At 36.3% G+C, this 13,565-nt stretch overlaps 2 protein-coding genes and 1 long non-coding RNA gene across 5 annotated transcripts; 1 reads left to right on the top strand and 2 right to left on the bottom strand.

The window, feature by feature from the left end:
- The first annotated feature begins 1,219 nt into the window (after positions 1-1,219).
- LOC107995057 (serine/arginine repetitive matrix protein 2) lies at positions 1,220-9,285 on the top strand. 2 transcript variants are annotated; one of them, XM_017052285.3, is made up of 11 exons: positions 1,220-1,362; positions 1,560-1,596; positions 1,968-2,137; positions 2,230-2,409; positions 5,164-5,385; positions 5,445-5,703; positions 5,776-6,141; positions 6,217-6,422; positions 6,496-6,739; positions 6,840-7,305; positions 7,790-9,285. In XM_017052285.3, the coding sequence occupies exons 1-11, from the start codon at positions 1,294-1,296 to the stop codon at positions 8,328-8,330; spliced, it is 2,760 nt and encodes a 919-aa protein (XP_016907774.1). In that variant the 5' UTR covers positions 1,220-1,293; the 3' UTR covers positions 8,331-9,285. The 2 variants fall into 2 exon arrangements, with proteins under 2 accessions (XP_016907774.1, XP_016907773.1); XM_017052284.3 differs by having other exon boundaries at positions 6,496-6,754.
- Positions 6,146-6,941, bottom strand: LOC133666989 (uncharacterized). Its single transcript, XR_009831993.1, has 2 exons — positions 6,801-6,941; positions 6,146-6,730 (listed from the first exon to the last, which is right to left on the bottom strand). It is a non-coding gene; the product is annotated as an uncharacterized LOC133666989 (long non-coding RNA).
- Positions 8,807-12,364, bottom strand: LOC107995062 (SUMO-conjugating enzyme UBC9-B). Of its 2 annotated transcripts, XM_017052296.3 has the most exons (5): positions 12,093-12,364; positions 11,936-12,005; positions 11,527-11,610; positions 11,204-11,466; positions 10,485-11,118 (listed from the first exon to the last, which is right to left on the bottom strand). In XM_017052296.3, exons 2-5 carry the CDS (start codon positions 11,999-12,001, stop codon positions 11,052-11,054), a joined length of 480 nt encoding a protein of 159 aa, XP_016907785.1. In that variant the 5' UTR covers positions 12,002-12,005; positions 12,093-12,364; the 3' UTR covers positions 10,485-11,051. The 2 variants fall into 2 exon arrangements, with proteins under 2 accessions (XP_061938028.1, XP_016907785.1); XM_062082044.1 differs by adding exons at positions 8,807-9,227; positions 9,317-9,414 and having other exon boundaries at positions 9,888-12,005; positions 12,093-12,348.
- Between the last annotated feature and the right edge of the window lie 1,201 nt (positions 12,365-13,565).

The raw sequence follows: 13,565 nt of genomic DNA, 5'->3' as shown, positions 1-13,565 counted from the left end.
TAAATCCATATCCTTCTCTCTTTGGATATATTTTTCCATGTTATCTATGTTATCTATTCTTTTGTGCATTGGATATTGTTAATTTCAGAGAAGGATATATTCTTATATATTCAACATTTTTATTTCAGAAATTAAATCCACTTATCTTTCTGCCTCTGGATATATTTTTCCATATTATCCATATTATCTATTCTTAGATATTGTTAATTTTAGAGAATATATTCTTATATATTCAATATTTTTTCTGGAGTAATTTTTCCACATTCTTGTGTGCATTGGATTAATTTAAGGAACTTTAAGAAAGGATATATGTTTACCATATATTCTTATATATTCAACATTTTTATTTCAAAGAGGATAGGATAGAAGCACTCTTTTATTATAATTCCACTTATCTTTCTGCCTCTGAATATATTTTTCCATATTATCCATATTATCTATTCTTGTGTGCATTGGATATTAATTTCAGGGAATATATTCTTATATGTTCAATATTTTTTCTGGAGTAATTTTTCCACATTCTTGTGTGCATTGGATATTGTTAATTTCAGAGAAGGATATATTTTTATATATTCAATATTTTTACTGAAGTAATTTTTCCACGTTATCCACATTATTTATTCTTGTATGCAATGGATTAAATTAAGGAACTTTAAGAAAGAATATATGTTTACCATATATTCTTATATATTCAACATTTTTATTTCAGAGAGGATAGATAGAAGCACTCTTTTATTATAATTCCACTTATCTTTCTACCTCTGGATATATTTTTCCATATTATCTATTCTTGTGTGCATTGGATATTGTTAATTTCAGAGAAGGATATATTCTTATATATTCAACATTTTTATTTCAGAGAGGATAGATAGAAGCCACTCTTTTATTATAATTCCACTTATCTTTCTGGATATATTTTTCCATATTATCCATATTGTCTATTCTTGTATGCATTGGATATTGTTAATTTCAGGGAATATATTCTTATATGTTTAATATTCAATATTTTTTCTGGATTAATTTAAGGAACTTTAAGAAAGGATATATGTTTACCATATACTCTTATATATTCAACATTTTTATTTCAAAGAGGATAGATAAAAGGCACTCTTTTATTGGGAGAAATTAATGAATAAGGAAGTTTAGGAAGGATATACGTTTATCCTTATATATATTCAACATTTTTATTTCAGAGAGATAGAAGGGAGAAATCCGTGAAACGAATAATTCCACTTCCTGTCACGACAGGATCCTCTTCAACGGCATTCAGGATTCACCAGCAGGCATGATCGAATGATGGAGGTGATTTCAACACGCCGATACGAGGCCCGTCCACCGCCTGCGAGCCATCCACCGATTCTCGTGAGTAGATCCCAGATCCTCTTCTCGTCTTCTCCTTATACCTTACAAAGGAATAAATCATTCCCTTTTGCGCAGAGACTCGTGCATATAGTTACTTTTACTACTTTTATGCACACACACATACACATGTTACATGTAAAGTCAGAGAAACCAGATTAATCATGCAACTTCTTTCTTTCCTTCTTTTCTTTTTTCAGATCGACCCTGAGAATTCCGTGGCTTTGGTCAAAGAAGGTAATTCCTCGAACGTGATTGTCATGCATTGTTTGCTCGTGATGCGGACGTTCAAGCTCGTGATTCAAATAACTAGATACAAGATAAGAGCGAAGGCGTGTCGCGCGCTAAACCGAGGTCTGGCAAACATTTACCGTGCGCCGTATTAACTTCGAGAGTAAATTTCCTCTTATTCTTGTTCGACGTCGCGAAACGGATCGTAACGGATCGACTTTTCCTTTTCTTCCTCCTTTTCTCTCTCTCTCTCTCTTTCTCGCCTTTCGATTGTTCTCTCTCACTCCGAAGAGAGAGAAAGAGAGAGAGATTGAATTTTTTCCCCAAAAGTCACATATAAAAGTCGAATTATATTCGATACTCGTTTCCGCTTTCAGAGGAATGGGAGACACGGAAAAAGAAGGAAATAACTACGACCAGGCAGATCGAGACGAGAGTGAAGCGACAAGTTGTGCTCGAGGATGGCGAGGTGGTGGTCGATTCAGGGCCCCTTGTCACCACCAACACGACAGAGGACGTCGAGCAACAGGAGCACACCACGCAGGAAGTAAATCCATGCATTAATATTATTCCATAAACTATTTATAAATTTCTAAATTTAACAACGTGTATTTTTGCCAACCTTTCTTCCTCTCTCAGAGGCGCACGACCGGTGACCAACCGCAAGAAATTGAATGGGCGACGGGTGGAAGGAGCTCCGTAGACGGGGCTAGCATAGTCCAGAAAGAATTGAACGAGACGATAGTGAGGAGTCGGGAGGAGATCGAGGAGAGGCTGGAGACCGAGGATCGTCAACAATTGGGAGATATCTCGGACGAGGTATATCCACGCGACACACCCACACCTAAATTCCACCTGCGCGTGCCGTGGATACATACGCCGGCAGTGTGTGTGTGCGCGCGCACTTTCTCCCCCCCCCCTTCACGCCGCGAAAAGGTCGACCAAAAGGCTTCTCTCGGTTCCCAAGGTTCATCCCACGCTAGCACGAGTCCACTACGGATCATTCTCTCTCTTTCTTTCTCTCTCTCTCTCTCTCTCTCTCTCTCTCTCTCTCTCTTGGAAGGCTGCGCTTCCTTTCCTTTTCTCGGGCCTGGACGCAAAAATTTCGTCCTTCTTTCGGCCAAGGCCGATTCTAGACGGCCTTTGTTTACCGTTCGTGGCGTCGGTTAAAATTTACGAACGACGACGGTTTCTTTCAAAGTGTGTCGCAAGGCGAGGCTTTCTCTCGGAGAGGAGAAATGTGTTTGAGAAACGTTGGTTGATATAATTGGGAAATTTTACGGGTGGCGCGTTTAAAGAAAAATGGAACGAATTCTGGGCGAATACAATGTTAATTGTAAAGCCACAATTCTTCTTTTCCACGCGTTCGTTTCATTTGCATACACATCCCTATCACTGTTAGTTAGTCAGTTAGTAAGTTAGCAATATCCCTGTGTACGTGTATCTCGCACCTTTGTTGAACCTCTTATTTTGCATATCGAGCCAATACCCTTCTCACTGAATTCGATGATCGGGAAAACCGCAAATACCGTACCCATTTTTCCTCTCCGTCGCGGGGCGAATGCAGCATCTCATCGTCAGCGGATGATTAACGAGAGACGGACACGGAAGGAAGCGGTGTGCGCATGCAACGAGAGAAGGGACGCAACAGGTGTATCGTATTCTCGATCGTGTTTGTCACATTGCTTATCATAAATCTGTCTGGCAACCAGTCTGACAGGTTGGGGAACGTCTTTCTCCATACGACTATGGAATTTCATCATATATACGTGTGTGTGTGTGTGTGTGCGTGTGTGTGTAAATAATTGCAGGAATCGATAATAACGGTGAAAAAAACTGATCATAAAAAGCACGGAATCGAATCGTTAAAATAGAAGACAATCGTTAAAAGGAACTTTTTTTTCCACCTCTCTACTTTTACCATGGGACGGTAACATTTCGAGTCGATCATTGTTGTGTCTCGCACGAAAAAAGAAATAACAATAACAAGAACGAGAACAACAAGAGAAGAGAAGATGAAGAATCTGTTTGATCCTACCTTAAGTAAGAGGATCGATGAAGCGAGGAACTAGGATCACGGTGATGAGAATAAGGAGATATCTGGTTGTGTGTGGAGGGGCGCCAACTTCTGGATTGCGAAACCTAGGCAACAGGTTATACGCGTTCGCGCATGAACGATTCAGAAACGAAGAGGTCGGATTGTTCTGGATGAAGAAGAACGAAAGGGAAGAAAGGGGGGAGAGTAGGGATATATATATATATATATATAAGCACGGGTGGAGAGAAAGAGAAAGGAAAAGAGCGAAGGAAGGAGAGTTTGATGGAACGAGAAAGAGGGAGCTCGACTCATCGAGAAGTGGAAGTCGATGATCTCTCGACTTTGCTCTCCCTTCACCGACGAATGGCGACGAACGGGCTGAGATGCCACGATCGCAGTCGACAGCAGCTGGTTCCACGCTCCGACTATCCTCAACTTGGCTTCCATCTCGGCCGATACACGTTCCACAGATTACTTCTCTTTCCTCTTCGCTCCGTTTACCGGACGATTACAGCGCGTATTACGTGATCCAACACGGTGATATCCTTTAGAGCGTTGGCACGGCTCTACTCGAGGCTGGATATATAGAGGAGATCATCCTCTGCCGGTATATATTGAATTGTATCAACTGAATGGAAACGTTTCTTTTTTTTTTTTTCTTTTCGTGTGTAGTTCGGATGTCGTGGTGTTAGGTAACAGAATTTGAAACATCATTGGTATTTCGTTGATATTCAAAGTGATCTCTATAGATTAGTTTATAGATTATTCGTTTTTTATCGTTTTCACGACACAGAAGAAGAGTGATGAAATTAAAAAAAAAAAAAAAAAAGAAAAATTGACGTTTCAATGGAAATATCGTAAAATTGAGATACATTTTTTGAATTTCGCCCGTGTCGAAGATCCTCGTCAGTGCGATCCACGTGCTTAAGCCTAAAATGGTTCGAGATCGATAATAAAATTCAATTCTCTTCAAAAACTCTCGAAAATACCTCGAGGACAAATTTTTTTAAGAACAAATACTAAATTTAGAAACAATCCACTCGGTATGTACAATAATTTAATTATCCAACTGACCTTTAACGACCTCGACCAATTCAGATTCATTCTCTCTTGAATCCCCTCTCTCTTTCTCTCTCACTCTTTCACTCTCTCGTTACGCAATATCTATATTTAAAATACATTTTTCTCCTCGCTTTAATAGCCATTGTAATTGATATTCCGTATCAGCAATACTTTCGAAAGTATTACATGTCGCAATAAAATATCAATAATAGTTAAATTTATCGGCGATATTTCATTTCGACTTGGCTGCAAACATCGTTTCCACGTTTATTCGCGCGAATATCGGCGAGTGTCGTGACCTTCGCGGTTAGAAACACCTTTCTTTCCACTTGTTCGCGTAGGGAGACAGCGTGGCGAAAGCCGGACGATCCGGTTTAGCATCAGGGACAGCGATACATTTCGGTGATTCCTTCCTTCCTTCCTTCCTTCCTATATAATGGGCCGAAACGAAATGAGAATTCGTCCGGTTTCAGGCGTATCAGAAGGCGGTGAGAAGCAACCACCGAGGTGACTTGAGAGCTGCCCTGGCCGAGTCTTGCAAACAGTTGCAACAGTCCCAAACCGGGCCCAGGGTCGTCCAGCACACGACCAAGTCGAACAAGGTGATCGACACCGAGAAAACCTTGGAGAGGAAGGAGTTTAAACCGGATGGATTGATCGTTACAGAGAGGAAACGTACGGTCGAGCACGAGGAGGTAAATAATTTTTCTCTTCTAATTGCCCACCGTCGCCTCAATTCTCGTCCAATAAACAGATCAACGACGACGAGGTGCCGGATGAGGGAGGGGGGGCGAGCGACGGGAACGGCGACGTCGCGTCGGAGAGAAGGAAGGAGAGCTCGCAGAGGTTCTCAAAGCAGAGGGACGAGGACGTGGTCGATTATATCTCGGGTGGCGAAAGGATCGCCCGTGAAATGCGCTACGTCGCGGAGACGACCGAGGGAGAACGAATAGGAGATTGGACACCGCCGTCGCCCATGGCCATGCGAACCACTCGTTTCCACAAGCATTCCAGTATCTTCTTTTTTTTTCTTACTCAAGTAAATAAACAAACTTTCGGAAATACGAATTCGTTCGCTCTCCCAGGCTTCCCAGGAGAGAATTTCCCGGCTCGTAAGGACGTGTTGACGAGGAAACCGTTGGATTTCGAGGAGGAAGACGAGGCGAGGAAATTCGAAACGTCCAAGTGGTTGGAGAGCCATTTCGGCAGCGAGTCGCGCTCCTCCCATGGATCCGTTAACGCGCTGGACGACTCCCCCGTTCCAACGAGCGCGAACACGAGTTACATCAACGTCACCATGAAGTCCTGCCCGTCCAAGGAGAGGGATTACCAAAACGTGCCCAACTCGAACTCGAGAACTCAACGGCGCAGCACGACGGGCCGCGACTCGTCGTCACCTTCGGGCTACTTTCACGGGATAAGCGAGTGGTCTGAGAGGTATCAAGGGAAAGGTAGTTCGTTTTTGAAGTATTTTTATATTTCCATGTAAAAACTCGCCTCGATCAAATCCTTGTTGACAACGTCAGAGAGGCAAAATCAAGGGAGAACGAGCTCCCCGTCCCAATACGTGGAGACGATTCACACGAATGGACACGCGGATCACTCGAGGGGCCAAGTCGAGTCGACCTACTCGAAAACGTACGAATCCGTTCTCCGCCGCGAGCACCAAGAATCGTCCGAGAATCGACCACGCACGCCGCCGCCGCCCGCTCGACGAAGATCGAAAGAGCAGGTGTGCTTGCAGTCGATAAGCGCGATACACTCGGTTACCCGGCCGACGTTCATCTCTCTTTTCTCTTTCTCAGTGGAGGCCCGAAGAGAAAAACGAACGCTTAAACGAGCCGACACCGGGCCGAGCCTCCAGCCCGGTCCACGTTGTGCAGAGAACGTGGGAGAGCCGCAATCGAGATGTCCAGACGGCCGAGCAAGAGAATCGGAAGAAATCGGTATCGAGATCTCGGTCACCTTCGCCCGCGTCCAAGTCGAATTTCCGCAACAACAAGAAGTCGAGCGAGATCCCCACCTCGACACCTGCTCGTCCTGCAAAAAGTAAAGGTCAAAGATGTATTGAGGGATAATATTTTCATCTAACGCGACGATATTTATATACCTGTTTATATATGAATTCTTCTCTCTTTTCGTATTCGAGGTTCCGGCCATTCGAAATATAAGATAGGGGAATCGTTCAGGAAATTGGTGGGAAAATTGCGTTCGGCCAGCAACGAAAGGAAGAGTAAACGCGCGAGCAGTGGCTCCATCTCTCAGTTGACCCAGACCGACGACAGCGGGCCAACTTATATGCAGTATAACGTGATAGACAAGAACATCCCGCTGGTGAACGAGAAGAGTAGCGATGGAAATCCGCCCGAAAGACCGCCACGCTCCCCTAAGAACGCCGCAACGAACAGTGGCTCGAACAAGATTACGAGAACGGTGAGAGGAGGGGATCACCATGTTGCTCAAGAGCAACGCAGCGAATCGACGCCACCGCTGCACAGGTATTATCTGGGCGAGGATCCATTTGGAGGAAGCATCTACGGCCGCGAAAAAGGATACCGAGACGCGAGAAGAGCCGGAAAGCCACGCGGTAGAACGGTCGCAGAGACCGTGTACAGGTAATCAAGCTAAACTAGATAAAAAGAAAAAAAAATAAAAAGAAAGAAAAGGCATTAAATGCAGGCTGATATCGATGCGTATACGTACACATTAGCACATACGTCTCTTGTTAATCGTTAAAAAAAAAAAAAATAAGATCAACGGTATCGTATTGGCCGACTGCGAGAGAAAGGTGTAATCGTATGAGGGGATCGAAAGGCATTCCTTGTAAGCTGATACAGATTTACGTAATCGGATCTGTAGAAACGGTGCTTCGCTTATTGTTAAATTTTAATAATATTATACATGTACATAGATAGATATATAAATATATTCACACGTATTTCGATGAAAGTCGATCGCTTCGGATGCTGGGTGAAGGCTGCATGGGAAAGGGAGTTGTTGAAGCATGCCTATACGCCTCTAGTAGTTTTGTATCGACTCGCCAACTCGTCTCGAGGAACGATTCCTTCACAATCAATTTGTCGAATCGACGCGTTTCAGCGTCGCGTCCAGTTCGCTTGGCAGATTTAGCAAGTCTACCAGTCGATTAGCCAACGAACACGAGAGAGAGGAACACTATAGGAGCACGCAAACCCTGCCGAGGAGTCTGCACACCGGGGGACAATACGTTCGGTCGCAGCCTCAGTCGAGACGCCAGCCACCGGTTGTTAGTGGCGCGAGCAAATTGGGAACGTCGCATTCCAGCATCCCGTCATCGGGAAACAAGTCGCGCCAATATGGGAGCATGATCAATATTTGCATCAAGAACACGGTCACATCGCCGAAGGTGTCGATATCGAGCAATATCCACCAGCCACCGGTCAAGCCGGAACGAACTTACAAATCCTTGTCGCGTAGCAAGAGCTTCAATGTCGAAGCCGATAGAAATGGCACCAATACACCGTCACTCAGAATACCGTACACATCTAACTTGCATTTAAATCGATTAGACGAGACGCCTCCATTGAAGAGTCCAGGCATCTTAGCCAGTATCAATCGTGGTAACAAAGATTTATTGAAAAACGGTAGACACGAGTATTGAGTTATCTTTATTATTAAATTGTTCGATTAGAGACTTTTTAAGTAATTTCGCAATGAACTGGTTTTCTCTCTTTTTTTTTTTCTTTCATTATTATAGTGGAATTCATCACGCGGGTATTATTATCGTGAATAATTTAAGCTTTTTATGTAAAATATTTATAGTGTAAAGTATTATTAATATTGCCCATATTGATCATATAGATAGAAATAGGAGGATAGATTCGTTTTGTATAAACCAATGAAATTATATTTTATTTTAACTTTTTCAAACAAATTCTTATTACGACACAATTCACGTATGATTTATTTTTTTCTTAGTTCATGTATTCAGTTACAATCCAAGATTACATATCATTGGTAGATGGGAACGAGATAGCAATAGTAATTTGTTTTTAGAAATATGCGATTAAATGTTAAATCTTGCAATATTTTATTTCTGTATCATATTAAAATGAAATTATAATTCTTTCAGAATAGTTGCCTTTTATAACGTTTATTTTGATATATACAAAGATATATACAAATTGCTTTACTAAAATGATGTATAAAATTTTAATAAGTCAGACTATATTTCGATATTTAACGAATAATATTAATATCATAATTATATAGTCTATTCATAGGAATTTTTAAAAAAAAATGATATTCTGAAAATGTAGATTTTAAAAAATCAATATTTAATTCGATTTTATCTGTTGATTTATACCATTTCGAAATAATCTTCGATGTTTCTTAATCGCAAATATTAAGAGAATGGCATTTAAGATATAAATAGTAACACAGACCACACAAATATTATTTAATTTGTATAAAATCAAAGCTAGAAAAATTGTACCGATATTTGCAAAAATTCCTAATGTTACAACCAAAATTGATGTAACATATCGATTTGATACACCTAAAAAATTGTAATTATAAATATTATTAAGAATAAAAAAAAACATATTTTACCTTAATTGATTACATGACAATTTATTGAATACATACTCAGTATTGCGACTAAAGTATAAAATATTAATCCGTATATAGGATTTGGTATATATAAAAGAGATGTTTTTGGAATTATTCCAAAACCTTTTCCATATCTGCAATATAAAATCAATTGTTTATTATTAGACTGTGTATTAAAAATAAATTTAATCGATGAAATATTTTTAAATTGAAAAATCAAATGTATTAATTTTTCTTAAATTAAAATGGCATTAAAGTATTGTAAAAAAACTTGATTCAAAATTCAGTCTGAACGCATGCGCAAATGTCATTGAAATTAAGGTTGATTTCTATGTAAAATAATCCTTGATTTATAATTATATAAAATTTATCTTAAGTATATATATTCACATTTATAAATTATATCGATTTAAAAATATGTCTTCAAAGATTTAAAATTAAATAATATATTAAATAAAATGTTTTTCTTTTATTATAATCTTGAAAATTTGCATCAATCACAAGACACTTCATATTATGGACAAGTTTTATATATTTTTCTTATACACAAAATATATATTATTAGTTTAGTATCATATATATTTTAAAATAGTATCTGCATACTTACTCAGAGAAAAATGCTTTCGTGCAACTAACGTGCTCGCTAATATCGCACATTGCTTCGTATAAATTATCATTTTCCTTTGCAACTTCTATAGAGTATGCGTAATAAGAAACAGCAAAACCTACGATACATGTTGTGATAATTCCGACGTTTAATTTCCGCATAGTTTTTGCAAGGTTTCTGTTATAATTTTTTACAGACATGATTAAATTATATAAATATTGATTAAATTTATACTTTGTTTAAATATATACTTTTATAGGGAAGAATGATTGATTCAATTCACACTTGAAAATTTTCCGATACTTCGAGTCGAAATTAATGTTCTTCGTACGAGTAATTTATACAAATGCCACGATCGATAATCAAGCGAATGTGAAACAAAATATATAACATAGAACGTTGATTAATTTACTTTAGCAGAATTCCGGACACTGATTAAAAATTCTTCTATTCGATTACAAGATTATGTTAATGAGATAAAGATAATATTGCAAATCATCTAAATGTATTAGATATTTTATACAGATGTATCAATAGTTATTTTTATCAAGCAATTTTAATTTAATTTTTAAAATTGATTATTAAAATTGAATAAAATTGTGATTGTAATTGGAATACTTTATTTTACGATTTGTACAATGCTTATGAGATTTTTAAATACATTTTTTTTTCTTTTTTTTTTTTAAGATATTGACAGTTTAAAACCTGCAGAATGAATAGATGTTTTGAAACTGTATCACGTTTTTTCATTTTCTTACATATCTTATTTTCACGACTTATCAATAATTGTCACTAAGCCTTAAGAATTAAATTTTTTAACTTAAAAAAGAAATGCTTTCCACATTTTACAAATAAGTGATAATATATAATTTATTGTGATATTACGTAAAATTTTTCAGTAATATTTTTCATCAGAATCATAGGATATCTTTTTATATCTTAATGAAATTAGTGTTGTTTCTAGAGAATATGTATACAGAATATGTATAAGAATTTTGTCAACAAAAACAAAAATGCAAATAATAGTAAATTAGCTACACCATATGCTAATGTTACTTATAAAAAAGATAAGAAATGTAGATCATTATTAGAATATACTATTAGATATATGATAACCTCTTCATGTAATTGGAATATTTGAATTTAATGAGACTCAATATAATTTTACTCCTGCGGAGCCATTGCTCTGGCTTGAGCTCTCACACGCTTTTCATATTCCAAGCGATTTTGACTACGATAAAAAGAAGAATATTAGTTGCATTATCAAACACACATAAACAATGGTAATATTCAATTATTTAAAATAAATACAATACCAATATATTGTATATGCTTCTGCTTGAGCTGGATCTTTGACATTAGGTTCATTTAATAAATCTTGTATACCAAGTAGAATTTGTTTAATTGTAATGGCAGGTCTCCAATCTTTCTCTTCATCTAAGAGTGATAAACATACTGTTCCTGAAGGATAGACATTTGGGTGAAATAAAGGAGGTTCAAATTTACATTTTGGTGGACTGGAGGGATAATCATCTTTAAAAATCATACGTAGTTTATACAATCCACCTTCCCATGGTGTCTACAAAATTGAATTAGATGTTAGATTGACGGAATAATATTTATGTTATATAAAACTCACAGATTTTTTTCCTGGTATGGCACATTCCCAATTCATCAAGTTAAGAGATCCATCTTGATTTTTAACAGGTCGTGCTACAAATCCCTATAAAAAAATGTTTTGATTCAATGCATATCATACATAAACATTGACGTTTATTTCACATATGCATTATACATGAAACAATCCAAACAATACACATTTTGATGTGAAAGGTTAGGATTCCTAACCATTCAATTATTTTAGTGAAAACAATTTTTATACTTAATAATAGTATTATTATATTGAAATTATATCATAAACAAATGTATTTATTTATTAATGCAATTTTTAATGTTGAAATAATCTAAACTCGAGCACATGACCATTAAACGGATACAGACGTACTAACTGTAATTAAAAAGAAGAATATATGAAAAAGATATCTTACGAAAGGATGATCTTTCCTCCATGCTTTTCGCTCTTCGGCGAGCCTAGCAATCGCAATGCCTGACATTAATCTGCAACAAGTTTGTGTTATATTAGCGTAACGTACTTAGGCGCGAAATATAATCGAGACGCTGTGGGAATGTGAATTCTGACATTACCACGATGCTTATCGATAGCAATCCACAACGTCGAATTCTAGGCACTTTATGCGCCGAAATTTCATCAAATACTTAGCCACACAGGGTGAAAGCGATTAGGGTGCGTGTTCAGAAAACCTATGGATTTGTAACAGTCTTTAGTATTATATGGATATCCATGTGAATTCTTTTTCATAAAGACTGCATCCGTTACTAGGACCTCTGCTGGTAAAAGAGGACATGTGTTTTGGATAAGTTGTACAGAGCTACACCAATCAAAGTATGTATATATTTGTCCAATTTATTGGTTGGTTGATTTATCTTAATTATATATATTTTTATTATTACTTATCAAGTCTTTTTTTGTTATTTCAAGTACTGATATTCTATCAAATAACATTTATTTTTAGAATTTTTTTTACATAATTTCCTATTATCATGATATAAAAAATAATATTGTTAAAATTAAATATCTTAATGAAGCTAATTTGTTCGATAATATTTTTGAAAAATAAACAATAATAAGAAAATAAATAAAGTAATATATATTTACATAAAAAAATATAAATCTATCATAATAATTAATTTTTCGTATGACGAAATTCTCATATTTTATTTTTAAATTATTCTCTCTCTCTCTTTTTCTTTCTCTTTCTCTCAAATCATTAAATCATTATTTTATTCTCTCCTATTTTATTAAATCAAATTTTTTATATTTTTATCTTTTATTATTCGTATCAAATATATTGTATATGTATAATATATATTAAAATAATAAAAAAATATAAGCGTTGAGAAGATTATTAATTTTTTGTGTATAATACTTTTAGTTTTGACGAATATTATTAATAATCTTATAAAAAAAAAATATCTAATCAATCAATGTAATATATTTTATACTTGAAAATAAAACGAAAATATTATTATGAAAATAAAACCGCACATTCCAATTGTTTACTTTACATCATTTTTTTTTCATTCATACTTTCATTGTACAAAATAAAATAATTACAAAACTCGATTCAAAACTACTCATAATATTAGGATCGCATACTATTATAAGAGGACACAAGTAAGATGCGAATTTATAGAACTGAATTTTCCCTCAAAAGTTACTTCTTGTATTAGGAGAATATACTACAAACAGAGGTCTTTTAATGCTAAAAGGCAATTATATAATAATAATAAATTGCTATTACATTTCGTACTTTGTATTAGGACAATATAACTAGAAAGAGGTTTCGGATCATAAATATCGCTTTCGTGCGCAAATTTACATTAAACTTTACATTTTTATTTAAAAATTATACGATGAAATAATATATTGAAATAATGTTGCATTAAACAATAACATTGGACAATATACATCGAAAAATATATCTAACTTACCTGTGTTTCAATATGAAAACATTATTATTAAATGAATTTATAGTCATATGAATGCGGATGTATCAAAGTCATTCCTTTTTTTCTTTATTAAAACTAAAAATATTC

Source organism: Apis cerana, linkage group LG11, assembly GCF_029169275.1.
Source record: "Apis cerana isolate GH-2021 linkage group LG11, AcerK_1.0, whole genome shotgun sequence".
Taxonomy (NCBI): Eukaryota; Metazoa; Arthropoda; class Insecta; order Hymenoptera; family Apidae; genus Apis; species Apis cerana.
The sequence above is the reverse complement of the archived record's forward strand: the minus strand, read 5'-3'. Positions and strand labels throughout refer to the sequence as shown.